The 23979-nt window shown below is 34.9% G+C and overlaps 1 protein-coding gene across 1 annotated transcript; it reads right to left on the bottom strand.

Moving 5' to 3' along the window:
• Positions 1–14290: 14290 nt before the first annotated feature.
• LOC139868271 (uncharacterized) lies at positions 14291–15601 on the bottom strand. The gene is made up of 2 exons (XM_071856599.1): positions 15041–15601; positions 14291–14926 (listed from the first exon to the last, which is right to left on the bottom strand). The coding sequence occupies exons 1-2, from the start codon at positions 15599–15601 to the stop codon at positions 14291–14293; spliced, it is 1197 nt and encodes a 398-aa protein (XP_071712700.1).
• Between the last annotated feature and the right edge of the window lie 8378 nt (positions 15602–23979).

The following is a 23979-nucleotide window of genomic DNA, read 5'->3' as shown; positions in this document are numbered from 1 at the left end:
TCTCTGTGTAATCGAGTTAGCCAGAAATCTATGAATTATACGAAGTTCGGCTTTGTTAATATGTAAGTAGGTATGTGTTCCTGCCCGCCCAAAAATATTAAAATATGACATACGCCTCCAGACGGCGTTAGCATCAAAATTCTTATCTACTCTTTCACCATGATAAATCAAATTTGTACAATTGGGTAATAGTAATTCAGCGGGCGTATATATCTGTAAAGCCCTGGCCATGTCCAGCATTGACATCCTGTACATCCTACGGCCAAGTATAAATCTAAGAAAACTTCTGTCATCTAACCTATCTACATCCGCATTTAACGCTATAGTACTCATAAGCTCAACACACCTTCCTTATATACAGGTCTACGAATGGTGAATAAATGTTCCCAATCGGGAAAAGAAGAGCTGCCATACCTTTGGATCAAATGCTGTCTAACTGAGTTAACTAGTTGGACCCTTTCCAAAGGCTCCCAATCGATTACCCTCGGCACTTCTACATTTTTCGTTACCAATTTGAATTTGTTACTTTGATATGTTGGGTAATCTTTCCAGCTTCGATCAAATCTTAGATTGGGATGCAACTGTTCTTCATGAATCGTTGGGTGAGCTATTATCGGATGAATCGAAAATACTACGTAGGCATCAACATATTCTTGATGCGGATCATAATAAGGTATGTGTTGATCAGGTTGTTGTTGTTGTTCCTGTTGTTGCTCCGATTCATATTGCATTTCTAGTTCAGGTTCTGGAGCAGGTTGCCTAGATGATGATGAAGCACCATCAGTATCGGTATTTCTCTGTAAAACACATTAAACATAAATTTTGTGCATCCAAATATGCATTAGTGTTAGCAAAATAACAACTTGAAACAATTACAATAACATGTTCAATCAAAATTAAACTTATACACATTTTCACAATTTTTACAATTCTACACTTTTTCAAATAAGCATATATGAAAATGTTTACAAAGTTCATAAGCATTCAACTCAAATAACATGTTAAAATAACTATTACTAGCAATTAAACAAGTTTCGAATGACATTTACATCAATTTAATCAAGTTCATGAATTTTATACCTAAAAAGTCCACTTTAATTCTCAAAAATCATGTTTTGGATCAAAGTTTGGATCATTTAGCTACCTAAACATATTACACTACTTAAATTAGCAATAATTCATGACAAAAATTGGTCATAACCTGTTTATACCAAATTGCTCAAGAACACAAACCCTAGATTCCTAAAAATTTGGAAGTTTTTGGCTTCAAATCATGTTAAATAGCATCAATCTAGGTTATACATGCATAATATACTAACAATTTAACTCTAATTACACCAGAAATTAACAAAATCAAATTAGGAAAATTATAGATCAAGAACACTAAAAATCAAATTTAAAGAGGTTTAGGGGTGTAATTGTTACCCTTCTTGATAAACTTCTTATCAAATTCATGATTAGAGCGGATTATAGCAAGAAATTTGGTGAATTTTGGTGAAAAAATGGCGAATTTAGGGGTGTTTTTGGGAGATGATTCGTGTATGTATGTGTGTTTGTGAAGCAGCAGAACAGCGAGCTGCTCTTTTCAATCTGACCAGTTTTCGGTCCTCATGCGACCGCATGAGTTTTTCAAAGAAACCCCATGCGATCGCATGGGGTCTGGCATTTTTTTTATATAAAAACCTTGTACTAATTAAAACAAATAATTAAAAAAATTTAAAAATTTGTTTCTTTTTAGGAGTGAGAACGTTTCGGATCGTTGTCCTAGTCCGTCTCTCAACAAAGTTTTAAAATTTTGTTATTTCAAAGCGTTGTTTTAAAAGTAAAGATTTTTGAGTTTTTTAATGTTTTTGAAATACTTTAATTCAATAAGATTAAAAATAATGATAATAAAAGTTCTCATCCCTCCCTTGAGTAGAGCAATTTCGGTTCAACGACCTAGTTTTCAACTCACGGCGAATTTTAAAAATCAAATTTTTAACTTAGTGAAATAAAGTAAATTTTTGTTTTTAAATTCACACCAAAATTAAATTTAAAATGCATAAAATTCAAAATTCATATTATAAAAATTCTCACCAAACTTATATTATATTTTTGTTTTTATACATACAAACTTATTTTTAATTTTTCAAATATTTACAAACTTAAATATATTGATTTTAAAAAGTTTACAATATTAATTTAACATAGTAAAATTAAAAATCTTTTTGGTCTTTTATCCCACTTTAATCAATTAAATATTATCAAAAATATACGTCCCTCTTTTCGGTAAAGTAATTTCGGTTATATTACCTAGTTTTACTCCTGACGAATTTCTGAAATATTTTGGGTTGATTGATTAAAGATATTTATACCTTAAGAATAAATGGTAAATTTCGCAGTGATGTAATAAATTTTTGTATGATATCAATAATTTCGGTTACGCATACCTAATTTTATTGAATACCAATTTAATACTTTATAGCGAACGATTCAGCGTTTACTATCAAAAGGTTAAAAGCAATAAAAATAAAAATAAAAACTGTACATACTTACCTGTGAGATAGAATTCTCAGAGACCTGCTTTAGCCGACTCATAGGAGAGTCGTGTGCTTTGGTTCTCCATAGCTACGTAAGAATAACCTCGAATCTTCAATATCTTTTCTTCTAAACATATGAACGGTCCTTCTCTGCATAGAGTAACAAATTCGGTATTTGAATATGTTTGATTATTTGAACATTTACCTTCGTGTGATCATTTTCCGCATTTGTAACATCTTTCAAGGTGTCGTGCTCTTCTTTTTGTTGCGGATTTTGATTTTTCTTTACCAAAATGTATCTTATGATGATCTTTTCTGAGTTCTTTTCTTACTCCATCCATTTTTTCTCTTATGAATGACACCAGTTCACTCGGAAGTGTGTTATTATTACGTTTAGTAATCATAGCGTGTAGCATTAGACCATGGTTCAGATCAAAGGAATTCTTCATCTCGTAAAACCTAAAAAAAATAAAAATTCAGAATGGGGGGAGAAGACTAGTTCTTTAGGGTCTGCTAGGGAAAGACCATTCGGATTCCATTCTCGGAAACTACACGAAAACAGAATATCTAACTCTAACAGAAATAACTATTACCCTAAAAAGATTCGAACCTTCCCACACTTAGTTCGATGTGGTGTCGAAATTGTGATTAACTTCATCTTCAACTTCCATTGGATTATCTATGTAATGTTTAACTCTGTGACCATTAACTTTAAATTCAATCTCATTTGAATTTATTAATTCTACTGTTCCGTACGGGAAAACTCTTTTGATTATGAATGGTCCAGACCATCTTGATTTCAATTTTCCAGGAAATAGCTTGAATCGTGAATTGAAAAGAAGAACTCTGTCTCCTTCTTTAAATTCTTTTGAACTTCTGATTCTTTTATCATGCCATTTCTTCGTTCTTTCCTTATAGATTAACAAATTTCCGTATGCTTCATGTCTTAATTCTTCTAATTCGTTTAGTTGGCTTAACCGTAGACGTCCAGCTTCATGTAAATCAAGATTTCAAAGCCCAAAATGCTTTGTGTTCAATTTCTACTGGAAGATGACATGCTTTTCCGTAAACGAGTTTAAAAGGTGTGGTTCCAGTTGGAGTTTTGTAGGCTGTTCTAAAAGCCCAGAGTGCATCCTCCAATTTCATGGACTATTCCTTCGGATTTGATCCTACGGTTTTCTCTAGAATACATTTTAAAGCTCGGTTGGTATTTTTAACTTGTCCACTTGTTTGTGGATGATAAGCAGTAGAGATTTTATGAGTTACTCCATATCTTTTGTGAACTTTTTCAAGTTAATTATTACAGAAATGAGTACCCCGATCACTTATTAAAGCTTTCGGTGTTTCAAACCTAGCAAAAAGACGTTTTAAGAAGTTGACTACAACTCGTGCATCATTAGTGGGGAGAGCTTGTGCTTCCGCCCATTTAGATACATAATCAATGGCAACGAGAATGTAGAGATTATTATGAGATTTTGGAAATGGACCCATAAAGTCAATACCCCAAATGTCAAATACTTCACATACTTGAATGACATTTTGTGGCATTTCATTACGTTGACTTATTTTTCCGGCCCTTTGACATGCATCACAGGATTTGCAAAGAAGGTGTGCTTCTTTAAAAATTGTAGGCCAATAGAATCCAGCATCGTAAACTTTTCTTGCTGTGAGCTGAGGCCCATAATACCCTCTTGTTGGTCCTGTGTGACAATGGTTTAAGATTTGACTAGCTTCATCTCTGAATACACATCGGCGTATTATTCCATCGGGACAACTTTTAAACAAATGTGGATCTTCCCAGAAATAGTGTTTTATATCACTAAAGAATTTCTTTCGTTTTTGGTACGATAATCCTTTTTCAAGGAATCCACATACTAAGTATTTTGCATAGTCTGCAAACCATGGAATTTCACTATAATCTATCTTCAATAGATATTCATCAGGAAAGTTATCTTGTATGGCCGATTCATTTAGAACTTCTAATTCGGGATTTTCAAGACGAGAAAGATGATCAGCGGCGAGATTTTCTGCTCCCTTTTTATCTCGAATTTCAATATCGAACTCTTGTAAGAGTAAGATTCAACGGATTAATCGTGGTTTGGCATCTTGTTTCGAAAATAGGTATCTAAGAGCAGAATGGTCAGTATAGACCACCGTTTTAGCTAGAACGAGATATGAACGAAATTTGTCAAAAGCAAAGACAATAGCAAGGAGTTCTTTTTCCGTAGTTGTATAATTCGTTTGTGCTCCTTGTAACGTCTTACTAGCATAATAAATAGGTTGAAATCGTTTTTCAATCCTTTGTCCTAAAACGGCTCCCATTGCAAAATCACTTGCATCGCACATTAGTTCAAATGGTAGATTCCAATTTGGAGTTATCATGATCGGCGCATTAGTGAGTTTTTCTTTAAGAATATTAAAAGATTTGATGCATTCATCTGAAAAGATGAATGGAGCATCCTTTTCTAGGAGTTTATTCATAGGAGTGGCAATTTTAGAAAAATCTTTTATGAAACGTCGGTAAAAACCGGCATGCCCTAGAAAACTCCTAACTCCTCTAACATTGGTGGGATGTGGAAGTTTAGCAATTACATCTACTTTAGCTCTATCCACTTCAATTCCTTCCTTTGAAATTTTATGACCAAGAACGATGCCTTCTTTAACCATGAAATGGCATTTCTCCCAATTAAGAACTAGATTTGATTGTTCGCATCTAATGAGCATTCGTTCAAGATTAACTAGACATGTTTCAAAAGTATCACCGAAGACTGAAAAGTCATCCATCAAGACTTCCATGCATTCTTCTATCATGTCGTGAAAAATCGCCATCATGCACCTTTGAAAGGTTGCAGGGGCGTTGCAAAGTCCAAATGGAATGCATTTGTAAGCAAAAGTACCATAAGGGCACGTGTATGTGGTTTTCTCTTGGTCCTCGGGTGCTATTGGAATTTGAAAATATCCGAAAAAACCATTAAGAAAATAATAGTAACTGTTCCCGGCTAATCTTTCCAACATTTGATCAATGAAAGGTAAGGGAAAATGATCTTTTCTGGTGGCGTCATTTAATTTTCTATAATCAATACAAACACGCCATCCTGTTACAGTCCTAGTAGGAATAAGCTCATTTTTCTCATTTGTGATGACAGTCATGCCACCTTTTTTAGGTACGCATTGAACTGGGCTTACCCATGGACTATCAGAGATTGGATAAATTAAACCTGCATCTAGTAGTTTAATAATTTCTTTCTTAACAACATCTTGCATATTAGGATTTAGTCTTCGTTGGCGTTGCACATACGTTTTATGACCTTCTTCTATAAGGATTTTATGTGTGCAATACGAAAGACTTGTGCCTTTAATATCATGAATCTTCCATGCAATAGCTGGTTTATGAGCTTTTAGCACAGAAATGAGTTGAGATTTTTCATTTTCCGTAAGAGAAGACGATATTATTACAGGTAATTCAGATTCACCATGTAAATAAGCATATTCCAAATGGTTTGGAAGTGGCTTTAACTCTAATGTCGGTGGTTCTTCTATCAATGATTTATATTGATATCTGTCTTCTTCTTTTAGCATTTGAATTTCTTCTGTTGTTGGTTTATATCCATTAGCCATAAGTGTAGCTAACATTTCAGCTTCATCAATTGGTTCAGTTCCTTCTCCTAAAGAACATTCTCCTGTTCCTTGTAATTCTGGAAATTCTTCTAACAATTCTGCATGTGAATCTATAGTTTGAATATAATAACATGTATCATCTGCAGATTGCGGTTGTTGCATTGCTCTATCAACTGAAAAGGTAACACTCTCGTCCTCTATACTTAGGGTCAGTTTCTTGCCGAACACGTCTATTATTGCTTTAGTCGTGTTTAAGAATGGTCTTCCTAATATGAGAGGAACTCGAGAATCTTCTTTCATGTCCATAATAACAAAATCTACTGGAAATACTAAAGTATCAACTTTAACTAGCATGTTCTCCATTATCCCTCTAGGATATTTTACTGATCGATCAGCTAGTTGTATACTTATTCGTGTTGGTTTTAATTCTCCAAGGTCTAGTTTAGCGTATAGTGAATATGGCATTAAATTTATACTAGCACCTAAGTCTGCCAATGCTTCTATTGAACTAAGACTACCCAGAAAACATGGAATCGTGAAACTTCCTAGATCAGAGAGTTTTTCTGGTATCTTATTCAACAGTACTGCAGAACAATTAGCATTCATAGTAACAGCCGAGAGTTCTTCCATTTTCTTTCTATTTGTGATTAGATCTTTCAAGAATTTAGCATATCTAGGCATTCCTGAAATCACATCAATGAAAGGAAGATTGTCATTTATTTGTTTAAACATATCCAAGAATTTGGATTGCTCGGCTTCAAGTCTTTCTTTTCTCATTTTACTCTGGTAAGGAAGTGGTGGTTGGTATGTTTTAACATAAGGTTTAGCCTTAACTGTGTTATCTTCATTAACCTTTCCAACTACCGGTTCTGATTCCTTATCTTGTTCAGGTTGTGGTTCTTGTGGAGTAGGAATAGGGTCATCAGAAATCACAGGCATTTCAGGTGGTTTAAGTGTAATACCACTTCTTGTGGTGATGGCTTTAGCTGTTTCATTCCGGGGGTTAGCATTTGTATCACTAGGTAGACTTTCCAGTTTTCTTTCACCTATTAACCTTGCTAGGTTGCTTACTTCTTGTTCCAGATTTTGAATAGAAGCTTGTTGATTTCTAAATGCTTGAGCATTTTGTTCATTCGTTTATTTCTGAGATGTGAAAAATTGCGTTTGAGATTCAACTAGCTTCGACATCATATCTTCTAAATTTGGCTTTTTATCATCGGTTTGTGGTGGATTATTTTGAAAAATAGGCCTTTGCTGATTGTAAGTATTGTTGGATACTTGCTGATTGCTAGGACCTTGTTGGTTGTTGTATGGAACATTTCGGTTATAATTCTGGTTTTGATTGTAGATCGGTCTTGGCGGTTGATAATTATTCTGATAATTATTTCCAGGCCTTTGGTTCATGTAATTGTTTATTCAATACTGAGATAATCTTTTATCAAATGTGGTCCTCCACATTGCTCACAACTAATTCGTATTGAGTGGATATCTTTAGTCATCTTTTCCATTCGTCTCTCGACAGCATCTATCTTTGCAGAAATGGAATCAAAGTCATGGCTAGAAATGGCTCTAGCTGCTTTAGATGATCTAACGATATCTTTTTCTTAATGCCACTCATGTGAGTGGGAAGCAGTGTTATCAATAATTTTGTAAGCGTCAGTTGCGGTTTTCTTCATAATGGAACCACCAGCTGCTATATCTATGTCTTTTATTGTAGTGATGTCGCATCCTTGGTAGAATATTTGTATTATTTGATAAGTGTCTAAACCATGTTGCGGACATCCTCTCAATAACTTTTCAAATCTTGTCCACGCTTCATATAGAGTTTCATTTGGCTTCTATGTGAACGTAACAATTTCTCCTTGAAGTCTTACGGCTTTAGATGCCGGAAAGAATTGTTTAAGAAATTTTTCAACTAAAACATCTCATGTATCAATCGCCCCTTCAGGTAACGATTCTAACCAATCTTTGACTTCTCCCTTTAAAGTCCAGGGAAATAACATGAGATATCTCTGTTCATCCTCCACCTCTCGAATTTTAAATAAAGTACAGATCCTATTAAAGGTTCGAAGATGTTCATTTGGATCTTCCTTCGGCGCACCACTAAATTGGCATTGATTTGTTACCATGTGTAGGATTTGTCCTTTGATTTCATAATCTGGCGCATTAATGCCTGGTTGAGTAATTGCGTGACCTTGGCCAGTGCGTTTAGCTCTCATTCGGTCTTCCATACTTAGAGGTTCCAGATTTTCCATGATTGAATTTGTTGAATCTGAATCACTAGAGGATTCTGATTTAATGGGTTGTTCCTTGACAATCTCTGTTTGAATGATTGGTGGTTCCGGAGGAAAGATTAATGGTTCGGGATCTCTGAATTGTCCCTGAATATCCTCCGGGTTCTCAATTGTGAGGTCGGGTTCAAAAAATGGATTATCGGAAATTTGAATTGGAGTACTTGGTCGACTGGATGACGATTCTAAAGACAACTTAACGGCGAAAATATTGGCTAGATGTCTTGATCGAGTTACATGTGGTGAACGTATAAAAGGTGGTGAACGTTTTGCTCGGTGCATTCACTGAATATCCTATTAGTTATAAAAGATAAAAATTATATAAGTTATCAAATTAATAGACTTTTCTGATTTTGCCCACGTTTCGAATAGCCAATAGATGCAGCAGGTAGCAGGACCCTTTAAATCGGAAGCCCACAACTCGCCACTAACAAATCCAACTATTACTACGAACCAGAAAATTTTGGATGTCTATCAATTTAACCACTTAAAATAATTTTTCGTTGAAATTTAAAGAAATTTTAGAGAAGAAATAGAAAATTTTATGTCCTAAAAACTAGAGCGTCGAAAAATAAGAAAGAAAAAGAGTGCGTCGAAAAACGTCGAAAAATAAAAATAAGAAAATAAGCGTCAAAAAATAATAAAAAGAAAAAAAATGTAGCGCGTCGAAACTTAAAAGTCTAAAAACTAAGAATTAAAAGTTGCGTCTAAAGGTATTAAAGCTTAAAAGGAATTCTATATCCAAAACGGCAATAACTTAAAAAAGTACTAAAATTTTAAAACGGCGTCGCAAAATTCTAAAGCACCTAAATCTTAGTCTAAAGAAAAAGCACTTAAGGGATTTTACGGTAAAGCCTAAAAATATAGAAATAAAAATAACTACGGCAAAAACTATATCTTAAAACTAGTTACGAGCGAAAAATATAAATATTATTAATAAACGATTAAAAAGATACGAAATATAGAAATAAAACTAAAAGTTTATAAAAATACAATTTTTATAAAAATATTATTTTTATATTATTATTTTATAAAAGTATTAATTTTTATAACTAATAAAACTAATTTAAACTAAATAATACAAATTAAAACTAAAAACTAATTAATTAAAATAACTAAACCCTAATTAATAATAATTATTAAATAATCCTAACCCTAATCTGTCAGCTGAGGTTACCAGGCCTGTCAAATCAAGTCATGCGATTGCATGGTCTTCGCGTTATAAATTCATGCGGTCGCATGGAGTAGGGTTTCGGGCCAGGTGTTGGGCTTCTACAGTTCTCGGCCCGATTACTTTAAATATATATTTTTTTCTGTTTTTAATATTTATATAAAATATTTATATAAATGAAATAAAAACTTATATTTTTACAAACTAAAAATAGAAATAACAATACTTTATAATTTTATGTATTTTGAACAATTCTTAAAATTATATATATTTTGTTTTTTCTTTTTATTTTTTAAAATTTTTAATATATTTTTTTTAAAACGTATTTTTACAAAAGTAAATTAAAAATCTTTTATATATATATATATATATATATATATATATATATATATATATATATATATATATATATATATATATATATAGCGTTTCGCTTCCGGCGTTTAAGCAGTTCCCCGACAGCGGCGCAAAAAATACTTGATGTTAAAGCGAAGGGGTACAAAATAGTGATATTTTTACTAGGAAATACTATTAAATACGATACAATTTTACACAAGTTATTTATTTATTTATAGAGTGGAAATACTTAAACCTTGCTACAACACTTATAGGCAGTGTACCTAATCGTACATTAGTGTAGTTTTTAGTAAGTCCGGTTCGTCCACAGGGAACTCGCCAAGTTTAACGCTATATTTTTAAAACTATATTTGTATAAATATAAATATATATATATATATAAGTAATATTATTATTATAAAAGGGGGACTTTACCGTTTAATGACCGGTTTGTCGATTTTAAAACTTTAGTCGCAGTTAAAACCTAATGTAAAATATTAAATATATAAAAGACTTAATTTAAAGCGTAAAGTAAATAACAATAATTAAAGTGCAATAAATTAAAGTGTGATAAATAAAATGACAGTAAATAAAATTGCAATAAAAAGTACGATAATTAAAATGACAATAACTTAAAGTGAGATAATTATAAGTGCAAGTAAATATGAAATAAAGGAATTATGCTTATTTAAACTTCCGTAATCATGATGTTTGACGTGTTGATTTTAGTTTATTACCATGGGTTAATTGTCCTTTGTCCTGGATTATTCAATATGTCCATCTGGTTTTTGTCCATAACAGTCCATCAGTCATAAATATAAAGTGCGAGTGTCCTCGTCAAATTATCCTTATATCTGAAGTCAAATATTCCAACTAATTGGGGACTTAAACTATAATTACACCAAGTGTCCTTGTATATAATTCACCCCTGTTTTAATAAGTCCATTAACTATTAATCCATTCCCGTGTCCGGTTAAATGAACGATTATTAGTACTTATAAATATCCCGCCCATCGTGTCCGATCGAGTGTATATGGTTATTTATAGGTACGTCCAATTGTAAATCTTTATATTAAATTAACAAACTATCATTTAATTAAACAAATATAAAGCCCATTAATAGCCCATAGTCTAATTTCCACAAGTGTCGTTCTTTTGTCCAAACCCCAATTATGGTACAAAGCCCAATTACCCCGTCTTAATATTTAGCCCAACATCACGATTACTTCGGCTTAAATAAGCATAATAATAACTTAGCTATGAGACATTAATTTAAAAAGGTTGAACATAACTTACAATGATTAATAATAGCGTAGCGTTACACGGACAGAATTTCGACTTACACCCTTACAACATTCGCTAACATACCCTTATTATTATTAAAATTAAAATTATAATATATATATATATATATATATATATATATATATATATATATATATATATATATATATATATACGTTGATAGAATGAAGAAAGAAAAAGATGTGTTTTTGTTCAACCAAAACTGCGAAATTTATAGGACCTGACCCTCAAATTGGGGCCATGCGATCGCATGGATTTTCTTCTTCCTGGCCATGCGATCGCATGGCCAGCTGGGAGAGTTCACATGTTGTTGTTTTCTTCTTGCCGACAGTTTTATTAAATATATATATAATATATAAATAATTTTAAGAATTATTTATATATTATATTATATTTATGTGCATAGTTGACTTGTAATTTTTGCTCCGTTACGTCGAGCGTTGAGAGTTGACTCTGGTCCCGGTTCCGGAATTTCGAACGTCGTTGCGTACAATTTAATATCTTGTATTTTGCGTTTTGCATCTTGTACTTTTGTAACTTTTAAGCGTTTCTCATCAATAATTTGAACCACTTTGACTGTAATTTGTACTTTTGAGCTTTTTGGTCGTTTGCGTCTTCAATTCGTCGAATCTGTCTTTTATCTTCACCTTTTATTATTTAAACGAATATCACTTGCAAATAGAATAATTGCAACCAAATGCTTGTCTTTCTTGAGGGATAATGCTATGAAATATATGTTCGTTTTTAGCATTATCAGCATCGAACGGACTAGGGTTGATCAATCATTGAGTCCATATTAAAGAGCATTTTTCCGAGCGGTTGGACATCCATTCGAAGGCCTTGATTTGGATATCATTAAAAACCTTTGGTCCATTGCCTTTTTTTTCTTTCGAAAAACCATATTGTTTCTATTCCTCCATAACATGTATCCGGTGATCCACTCGATTACCTGCCACATCTTAGAGGGTTGACTCGAGTTGGAAGAATTGGAGGTACCCGAGAACATATCATCAAAGTTTGAAGACGAGAAGGTACCCGAATTCCACCATCGAAAAACACGAGACCAAACATCTATCGCGAAAGAACACCGAAACAATATATGTTCTAAAGTCTCGATATTGTTGCTGCAGATTGGACAGAGCACCGAATCTAAATCTATACCACGTTTAGCTAATTCTTCAAGAACCGGTAGTCTGTTCTTTTTGGCACGCCAAACAAATATGCCAAGTTTTTGTGGAACAAGATTGTTACGCATGGTTTCTTTTGCGTTTAAAGCATTAGGCAAAATCTTGCTGTTGATAATGGAAGAGAGGACTAAAGTGTGGAAGCACCCCTTCGCATTTAAGTTCCATTTCCATTCATCCTTTACATTATCAGCGTACTTGAAACCATTGATCACCGATATGAGTTCGTTCAGCTCGTTACCCGTTCTACCCGTAGGAAGCCTGATCCAATTCCACACAGCATTCCAGTCACTGCTACTATTAATTTGTACCAGCTGATCTATAATCCTTACTTCTTTATCGCATTCTAGCCGAAATAGCCTGGTAAAACGATCGCAAAAAGGTTGATTTCCCAACCATAAATTTGTCCAAAATCTTGTGCTATCACCTTGATTAACTACTTTCACGAAAGAGTTGGAAAATTGAATATCAAGATCATCAATATGAAATCCAGCTGCTCGAATGCCATTCCATATAGAGCTCCTGCTGCGAATTACATTGAAATCATGAGAACCCAACCCCCATCCCGCCCATAAAGACTTTGAATTATTTTAACACAAATGGCGTTAGATTCATTACGAAAATGCCACCACCATTTCCCGAGCAAGGACAAATTTTTTGCTTTAAGTGTCCCAATATTCATCCCCCTGCCCTCATATGGAAGAAGTATGTTATCCCATTTAACCCAAGAGATTTTTGAATTGTCATCTGTCCCGCCCCAAAAGAAATTACGTCTCAAACCTTCTAGCAAGTTGAGGACACTTGAAGGAGCACGGAATAGGGAGAAGGCATACAAGGGGAGACTACCTAGAACCGATTTGATTAGGGTAAGCCGACCACCAAATGACATAAATTTCATTTTCCAATCCGCTAACCTTGAATGGAACTTTTCTATGACTTTATCCCAATCGCGAATGTTTTTCATTTTTTGACCAATCAGAACACCGAGATAAGTGAAAGGGAAGGATCCTGCTCGACTACCCATATAGTTAGCCATTTCTTCTATTGCTACTTTTTGTACACCAATTCCATACAGACAACTTTTCGAAAAGTTAACCTTTAAACCCGAAAATATTTCAAAATACTTGAGAAGTTTGAAGAGGTTGCCGGCATTTCTTTTATTCCATTCACCAAAGAATATTGTATCATCGGCATATTGAAGGTACGAGACTACAATATTATCTAATCCGATTGCAAGTCCTTTAAAAAGACTTACCTCCCTAGCATGTTTTGTGAGCAAGTTAAGACCATCAACCGCCATAATGAAAAGATAAGGTGATAAGGGATCTCCTTGGCGCACCCCTCGTTGAAGAGAAAATTCTTTGGTTGGTGACCCATTCACAAGAACTGAGATCGAAGTAGATTTAAGGCATGAGGAGATCCAAATTCTCCACTTTTCACTGAACCCTAAACATTCTAGAATATTAAATAAAAATTTCCAATTAATACTATCGAATGCTTTTTCAAAATCGGCTTTAAATATGAGACCTTTCTTCTTTTGATGTTTCAAATCTTCGACAATCTCATTAGCCACTAGTATACCGTCTAGAATGTTTCTTCCTTTTATAAAAGCACTTTGTTCGCTTCCAATGCTTTTATGGATCACTTTTTGGAGACGATTAGCAAGTAATTTCGAGACAATTTTATAGTAGCTTCCAATAAGACTGATAGGACGGTAATCCCCTAGGTTCATAGGGTCTTTCTTCTTAGGTACCAATGTGAAAAAAGAGGCATTACAACCATTTGAGATTTGCCCGCTATCCCAGAACCAATCGATAGCTCTTTTCAAGTCATCTTTTATCAACCAGCAGAATTTCTTAAAGAAGCTCATGTTAAAACCATCAGGGCCCGGTGCTTTACCCGGGTCAAATCTCGAATGGTGTTCCAAATTTCTGATTCGAAAAATGGGGCTTCAAGAGTAGTAACATCTTCCGGAGTGATTCTACTGAATGGTAGTGACATGATGCTGCTGTAATCGAGAATGACAGAATGAGCATCTTCAAAGATCTTTCTAAAATAATCATAGACTTCATCTTTAATTTTTGTAGGATTTTCTTCCCATATACCATTGATATGAAGCCCTCTGATCTTCGAACTATTAATATTTCTTTGAATAGAATAGTGGAAGAACGAAGTATTTTCATCCCCATCCGTCGCCCATTTTATCCTAGCTTTTTGCTTTAGCATACCCGTCTTCTCTTTCTTTTTTTGGTTCCATTTAGCCCGCGCATTTAACCATTCAGATCGTTCAGCTTCAGTAAGGATTCCCAAGTCAGCTTTTGATTCGAAATTAGACACATTGGATTTCCAGTTTTTGATTTCTTCATCAATAGACCCGTACTTAAATTTGCTCCATACACGTAGTGCTTCTTTAACGTTCTTTAATTTATTTCTGAACACACAGTCGGGTCTTGAACCTACTACCATCTTGTTCCAGGCCTCAACTATAACAGAATCAGCATCCTTGTTTTAGAGCCATAAGTCAAATAATTTGAACGATTTAGGTCCATAGTCTACATTATTATCCCGTAAGACTAATGCACAGTGATCAGAGGTTCTTCTATCTAAACTAATAACCGAAACTTCACCCCATGACTGTAGAAAATTATTTGAAACTAGGAACCGATCAAGTTTGCTAAATTTTTTCCCATCATCACTAATTCTTGTGAATCTCTTTCCAATCAACGGGATCTCGATAAGATGGTTTTTTTCGATAAAGTTGTTAAACAATTTTGCCCTTCTTTCAATGAATTCACAATTTTGGCGTTCATCATCAGTTCTAACCTCATTAAAGTCACCACCGATAACCCATTCTGCATCAGAGTAATTCATAAGGTCTTCCAGACTATCCCAAAACAACTTCTTCTCTTTATCTTTATGCAGCCCATAGACATTAACGATAATCGATTGTTTGAATTTCCCTTTCCATGTTCCCTTGATAGCTAAGAAATGAACTTCATTGACAGCGAAAACAGTGGGATCCCATATTAGTAGCATTCCCCCCGATTTTTCAACTTTCGGCTTCTGAACGTATTGAAAGTTTGGAGAGCCCCAGATTAGCTCTACCCATTTATCACTTACTTCATTGCACTTGGACTCTTGGATGGCAACAATATCAGGCGCCACCTCTAAACGCATTTTCCTAAACCACCCAATTTTACTATATTTTTCATAATTTCCCCGAAACCCCGAATATTAAAGACATTATCTTCATCAGAAAACTATGCAGACGAGGAAAAGAAGAGAAGATTGGATCATTGGGATTTATCCTCCCAACGTAACCCCAGCCTTCTGCCATAATCGTTTAGACCTGTACTAGGAGATGAGTCCAGGGAGCTAGCTTTTGAAACTTTACTTTTTTTGGTTGCCGATGAGGTGCCTGATGTTTTGCTTGATTTAGGTATCTGCCTGGCTAATCTTTTGAATTGTAAGATTCTTGAAGAAGCCTTCCAATTACCTATTGTACTCATTGCTTTTGCCCTTTTGGCTTTCTCTTTTTAGAAAGGATTATGGTTGCCATCAACATTTAAATCTGCTTTGTTTTTTACAGCAGGTTGAGAGGGAAGTTTTGGAATATTCGGAAAGCTGTGTAAAGGATTTGGGTTTGTGGTAGGATTTGGTTGAGAATGTTGTGTGTATTGTGATGGGGAGTTTTGAGCTCTGGATTCATTGTTTTTGAAGAGGTTTATCACACGGATCGGGCTAGAAAGGGGGTTAATGTTGGATTGGTTGTTTTGCAATTCAACACTTGAAAGGTGTTTCGGGTTGGAAGGAAGATCAGATTGCTTATTAATTGGATGGTTTTGGATTAAGCATTTGTGGGGGTACGTCACTGTATTAGTTGATAGTGGTAGGTGGGTGATGGGTGAATGGGTATTGTGGATGTTGGGCAGGGAGTTTGTGTGGGTTGGGGTTTTGGATTGGGAGCCATTTTCTTGGGCTAGTGAATTGGGAGTTTTAGGTGGTTGGGCTGGGTGAAAATTGGGTTGAGATTTGGTCTGAATATTCGTAAAGGGTACAGGCGATAGGACTGAGTGAATATTGGGCTGAGACTTGGGCTGAATATTTGAATGGGTTTGGGTTTTCGGGTTATTAAGTGAATGGGCTTTAGAAAATCCAGTAACATGGTTGCGGACATTGGGAGAGTGTTTTATTGGGATATGGTTTTCGTTTGAGACATCAATAGGGCTTTGAATATTTTTTGAATTGATGTTACCTGGAAAGGCGTGATTGTGGGACCCATTTGATGAACCCTTCGATTTCTCAGCCGTTTTTTACTGTAGATTGGGTCGACATTTGTCTTTGGAGTCGTGTCACAATTATTATGTCTGTAAAAGTTATCACCAGTCCCCATGCATTTTGAAGAGCAATCATCCGTCTCCTTGTCTACCTGCTTTGTCGGAATCTGAGTTTCTGGCACCGACTCCTCATCGGAGCTGAATTCTGTCTGCGATTCATTGTCTGACGCCCAACAAGATTCTTCATCATCAGTATCTAGCTCAACGATTTCTCTAAATTCCTCCGATGCTGTAACGTAAAAGATGGTGGTTTTCGCTTTAACTTTGATTAATTCTCTAATAGGGTTTGCTCCACGAACTTTTACTAAGACTTTTCCTGAAACCAGATTTTAGTTTTTGTCGTTAATGTTACAGTTTTTTGTTTCCAATATTGGACCCCACCAAGCAGCAATCTTTCGAAACGTGTTTTCACTCCAATGCGATAACGGGACACCATAAATACTCACCCATGTTAATCTTCCTGGGCAAAATTGGTTGGGATCCCATCGTCTAAGATTTGACATCCATCTTTTGATATTATGGTGTTCGTTGGCTAGAATGTTTGCAACTGCTACTTCAGACTCAAAAATAAGCATGACCTCAAGTCCTCCCATGTATTTGATTACAAAGTTTTGCAGGCCTTCTTCTTTACATAACTAAACTATCTGTTCTAGAACATCTACACTTGTGGTTTCACCAATTAAAGCTTTTTTGAAGATATCATTACAGCAATCTTCATCATCTAGAACGATATGCCTGGACATATTTGCATTGGTTTGGATATGAGTTGTGGGGTTCATGGTGTTAGAGGTTGTATTAGGTCTAAAGTGGCGAGGCTCGTGGTTGGACTCGTGGTTGGACTGAAGGTTAGGTTCAGGTGCCTGTGCTTTTGGGGTATGATGTGAGTTTGGCGTGTGTTTAGGTGTGTATTTTGAGTGGAATGGTGTGCTGTGTTTTCGGTTATTAGGTTGAGGTTTTTGATAGTTGTTTCCGGTGATATTATGGTTATAGGTTGGGATTCGATAGTGGGTACTTGGGTAATGGTTAGGTGGTTGAGTACGGTTTGGGAGATTTGGGAAATTTGATTCGATGAAAGAGTAGGGGCGGTGCCGGTTTGGAGGAGGGTTGCGATTTGGGTAAGGTTTCCTAGCCGAATGATTAACAACGTCGTTAAAATTCCTACTGAAATGTCCCGTTCTTATTGATTAAAAACGTTCCATATTAATTGATTTCGTTGCGAGGTTTTGACCTCTATATGAGACGTTTTTCAAAGACTGCATTCATTTTAAAACAAACCATAACCTTTGTTTCATCAATAAAGGTTTAAAAAGCTTTACGTAGATTATCAAATAATGATAATCTAAAATATCCCGTTTACACACGACCATTACATAATGGTTTACAATACAAATATGTTACAACAAAATAAGTTTCTTGAATGCAGTTTTTACACAATATCATACAAGCATGGACTCCAAATCTCGTCCTTATTTAAGTATGCGACAGCGGAAGCTCTTAATAATCACCTGAGAATAAACATGCTTAAAACGTCAACAAAAATGTTGGTGAGTTATAGGTTTAACCTATATATATCAAATCATAATAATAGACCACAAGATTTCATATTTCAATACACATCCCATACATAGAGATAAAAATCATTCATATGGTGAACACCTGGTAACCGACATTAACAAGATGCATATATAAGAATATCCCCATCATTCCGGGACACCCTTCGGATATGATATAAATTTCGAAGTACTAAAGCATCCGGTACTTTGGATGGGGTTTGTTAGGCCCAATAGATCTATCTTTAGGATTCGCGTCAATTAGGGTGTCTGTTCCCTAATTCTTAGATTACCAGACTTAATAAAAAGGGGCATATTCGATTTCGATAATTCAACCATAGAATGTAGTTTCACGTACTTGTGTCTATTTTGTAAATCATTTATAAAACCTGCATGTATTCTCATCCCAAAAATATTAGATTTTAAAAGTGGGACTATAACTCACTTTCACAGATTTTTACTTCGTCGGGAAGTAAGACTTGGCCACTGGTTGATTCACGAACCTATAACAATATATACATATATATCAAAGTATGTTCAAAATATATTTACAACACTTTTAATATATTTTGATGTTTTAAGTTTATTAAGTCAGCTGTCCTCGTTAGTAACCTACAACTAGTTGTCCACAGTTAGATGTACAGAAATAAATCGATAAATATTATCTTGAATCAATCCACGACCCAGTGTATACATATCTCAGTATTGATCACAACTCAAACTATATATATTTTGGAATCAACCTCAACCCTGTATAGCTAACTCCAACATTCACATATAGAGTGTCTATGGTTGTTCCGAAATATATATAGATGTGTCGACATGATAGGTCGAAACATTGTATACGTGTCTATGGTATCTCAAGATTACATAATATACAATACAAGTTGATTAAGTTATGGTTGGAATAGATTTGTTACCAATTTTCACGTAGCTAAAATGAGAAAAATTATCCAATCTTGTTTTACCCATAACTTCTTCATTTTAAATCCGTTTTGAGTGAATCAAATTGCTATGGTTTCATATTGAACTCTATTTTATGAATCTAAACAGAAAAAGTATTGGTTTATAGTCGTAAAAATAAGTTACAAGTCGTTTTTGTAAAGGTAGTCATTTCAGTCGAAAGAACGACGTCTAGATGACCATTTTAGAAAACATACTTCCACTTTGAGTTTAACCATAATTTTTGGATATAGTTTCATATTCATAATAAAAATCATTTTCTCAGAATAACAACTTTTAAATCAAATTTTATCATAGTTTTTAATTAACTAACCCAAAACAGCCCGCGGTGTTACTACGACGGCGTAAATCCGGTTTTACGGTGTTTTTCGTGTTTCCAGGTTTTAAATCATTAAGTTAGCATATCATATAGATATAGAACATGTGTTTAGTTGATTTTAAAAGTCAAGTTAGAAGGATTAACTTTTGTTTGCGAACAAGTTTAGAATTAACTAAACTATGTTCTAGTGATTACGAGTTTAAACCTTCGAATAAGATAGTTTTATATATATGAATCGAATGATGTTATGAACATCATTACTACCTCAAGTTTAGTAGGTAAACCTACTGGAAGTGACAATAAATGATCTAGCTTCAAAGGATCTTGGATGGCTTGAAAGTTCTTGAAGTAGGATCATGACACAAAAACAAGTTCAAGTAAGATTTTTACTCGAATTAAGATAGTTTATAGTTATAGAAATTGAATCAAAGTTTGAATGTGAATATTACCTTGAATAAGAAAGATAACCTACTGTATATAACAAAGGTTTCTTGATCTTAGATGATTACTTGGAATGGATTAGAAAGCTTGGAAGTAAATTAGTAAACTTGAAGGGATTTTTGAAGTGTTCTTGAAGTGTTCTTGAAGTGTTCTTCCTATGATGATTATAGCTTGATTCTTGAAGTGATTTTTGATGAAGATGATGATTAACTACTGGAAAAATACGTTCATAATAGTGTGGGTGTGTTGAGAGAGAATTAGAAAGAGAATTGGAAGTGAAATGGAGTGAATGATGAGTGGTAATTGGTGAGTGGTGAGTGGGGTTAAAAGGAGTTCTAGTTAGTTGACTAGCTCATGGTAGAAGTTAAAATTGATTAGTCATACATAACATAATCAAGAGTGGAATCCCATGCTAGTTCCTATTGGTATATACCTATAGTAAGTACGTTTTGAAGCTGTGTATAATACGGGTAAAAATACGACTAGAATTCTTGATGAAAGAAAAGAATGGGAAAGTAACTGTAACCATTTTCGTTAAGTATGAGTGTTTTGATATATGTTTTGAAGTCTTCCAAAAGTATTTTAATACATCTAAATACACTACATGTATATACATTTTAACTGAGTCGTTAAGTCATCATTAGTCGTTACATGTAAGTGTTGTTTTGAAACCTTTAAGTTAACGATCTCAATTAATGTTGTTAACCCATTGTTTATTATATCTAATGAGATGTTAAATTATTATATTATCATGATATTATGATATATTAATATATCTTAATATGATATATATACATTTAACTGTCGTTACAACGATAATCGTTACATATATGTCTCGTTTCGAAATCCTTAAGTTAGTAGTCTTGTTTATATGTATATAACTCATTGTTAATATACTTATGGAGATACTTACTTATCATAATCTCATGTTAACCATATGTATATCCATATATATATATCGTCATGTCGTTTTTACAAGTTTTAACGTTCGTGAATCGCCGGCCAACTTGGGTGGTCAATTGTCTATATGAAACATATTTCAATTAATCAAGTCTTAACAAGTTTGATTCCTTAACGTGTTGGAAACATTTAATCATGTAAATATAAATCTCAATTAATATATATAAACATGGAAAAGTTCGGGTCACTACAGTACCTACCCGTTAAATAAATTTCGTCCCGAAATTTTAAGCTGTTGAAGGTGTTGACGAATCTTCTGGAAATAGATGCGGGTATTTCTTCTTCATCTGATCTTCACGCTCCCAGGTGAACTCGGGTCCTCTACGAGCATTCCATCGAACCTTAACAATTGGTATCTTGTTTTGCTTAAGTCTTTTAACCTCACGATCCATTATTTCGACGGGTTCTTCGATGAATTGAAGTTTTTCGTTGATTTGGATTTCATCTAACGGAATAGTGAGATCTTCTTTAGCAAAACATTTCTTCAAATTCGAGACGTGGAAAGTGTTATGTACAGCCGCGAGTTGTTGAGGTAATTCAAGTCGGTAAGCTACTGGTCCGACACGATCAATAATCTTGAATGGTCCAATATACCTTGGATTTAATTTCCCTCGTTTACCAAATCGAACAACGCCTTTCCAAGGTGCAACTTTAAGCATGACCATCTCTCCAATTTCAAATTCTATATCTTTTCTTTTAATGTCAGCGTAGCTCTTTTGTCGACTTTGGGCGGTTTTCAACCGTTGTTGAATTTGGATGATCTTCTCGGTAGTTTCTTGTATAATCTCCGGACCCGTAATATGTCTATCCTCCACTTCACTCCAACAAATCGGAGACCTACACTTTCTACCATAAAGTGCTTCAAACGGCGCCATCTCAATGCTTGAATGGTAGCTGTTGTAGTAGGAAAATTCTGCTAATGGTAGATGTCGATCCCAACTGTTTCCGAAATCAATAACACATGCTCGTAGCATGTCTTCAAGCGTTTGTATCGTCCTTTCGCTCTTCCCATCAGTTTGTGGATGATAGGCAGTACTCATGTCTAGACGAGTTCCTAATGCTTGCTGTAATGTCTGCCAGAATCTTGAAATAAATCTGCCATCCCTATCAGAGATAATAGCGATTGGTATTCCATGTCTGGAGACGACTTCCTTCAAATACAGTCGTGCTAACTTCTCCATCTTGTCATCTTCTCTTATTGGCAGGAAGTGTGCTGATTTGGTGAGACGATCAACTATTACCCAAATAGTATCAAAACCACTTGCAGTCCTTGGCAATTTAGTGATGAAATCCATGGTAATGTTTTCCCATTTTCATTCCGGGATTTCGGGTTGTTGAAGTAGACCTGATGGTTTCTGATGCTCAGCTTTGACCTTAGAACACGTCAAACATTCTCCTACGTATTTAGCAACATCGGCTTTCATACCCGGCCACCAAAAATGTTTCTTGAGATCCTTGTACATCTTCCCCGTTCCAGGATGTATTGAGTATCTGGTTTTATGAGCTTCTCTAAGTACCATTTCTCTCATATCTCCAAATTTTGGTACCCAAATCCTTTCAGCCCTATACCGAGTTTCGTCTTCCTGAATGTTAAGATGCTTCTCCGATCCTTTGGGTATTTCATCCTTTAAATTTCCCTCTTTTAAAACTCCTTGTTGCGCCTCCTTTATTTGAGTAGTAAGGTTATTATGAATCATTATATTCATAGATTTTACTCGAATGGGTTCTCTGTCCTTCCTGCTCAAGGCATCGGCTACCACATTTGCCTTCCCCGGGTGGTAACGAATCTCAAAGTCGTAATCATTCAATAATTCAATCCACCTACGCTGCCTCATATTTAGTTGTTTCTGATTAAATATGTGTTGAAGAATTTTGTGGTCAGTATATATAATACTTTTGACCCCATATAAGTAGTGCCTCCAAGTCTTTAATGCAAAAACAACTACGCCTAATTCCAAATCATGTGTCGTATAATTTTGTTCATGAATCTTCAATTGTCTAGACGCATAAGCAATCACCTTCATTCGTTGCATTAATACACAACCGAGACCTTGCTTTGATGCGTCACAATAAATCACAAAATCATCATTACCTTCAGGCAATGACAATATAGGTGCCGTAGTTAGCTTTTTCTTCAATAACTGAAACGCTTTCTCTTGTTCATCATTCCATTCAAATTTCTTCCCTTTATGCATTAATGCAGTCAAGGGTTTTGCTATTCTGGAAAAGTCTTGGATGAACCTTCTGTAGTAACCAGCTAGTCCTAAAAACTGGCATATGTGTTTCGGAGTTTTCGGGGTTTCCCACTTTTCAACAGTTTCTATCTTTGCCGGATCCACCTTAATACCTTCTTTGTTCACTATGTGACCGAGGAATTGAACTTCTCCAACCAAAATACACACTTTGAAAACTTAGCGTACAATTCTTCCTTCCTCAATACTTCTAACACCTTTCTCAAATGTTCACCGTGTTCTTGGTCATTCTTTGAGTAAATAAGTATGTCATCAATGAAAACAATGACAAACTTGTCAAGGTATGGTCCACACACTCGGTTCATAAGGTCCATGAACACAGCTGGTGCATTAGTTAAACCAAACGGCATGACCATAAACTCGTAATGACCGTAACGTGTTCTGAAAGCAGTCTTTGGAATATCATCTTCTTTCACCCGCATTTGATGATACCCGGAACGTAAGTCAATCTTTGAATAAACAGACGAGCCTTGTAGTTGATCAAATAAGTCGTCGATTCTCGATAGTGGGTAGCGGTTCTTGATGGTAAGTTTGTTCAACTCTCGGTAGTCGATACACAACCTGAATGTACCATCTTTCTTCTTGACAAACAAAACAGGAGCTCCCCACGGTGATGTGCTTGGTCGAATGAAACCACGCTCTAAAAGTTCTTGTAATTGGCTTTGCAGTTCTTTCATCTCGCTGGGTGCGAGTCTGTAAGGAGCACGAGCTATTGGTGCAGCTCCTGGTACAA

This window comes from Rutidosis leptorrhynchoides, chromosome 9 (assembly GCF_046630445.1).
Source record: "Rutidosis leptorrhynchoides isolate AG116_Rl617_1_P2 chromosome 9, CSIRO_AGI_Rlap_v1, whole genome shotgun sequence".
NCBI lineage: Eukaryota > Viridiplantae > Streptophyta > Magnoliopsida > Asterales > Asteraceae > Rutidosis > Rutidosis leptorrhynchoides.
This window is presented reverse-complemented; position numbering and strand designations above follow the sequence as displayed.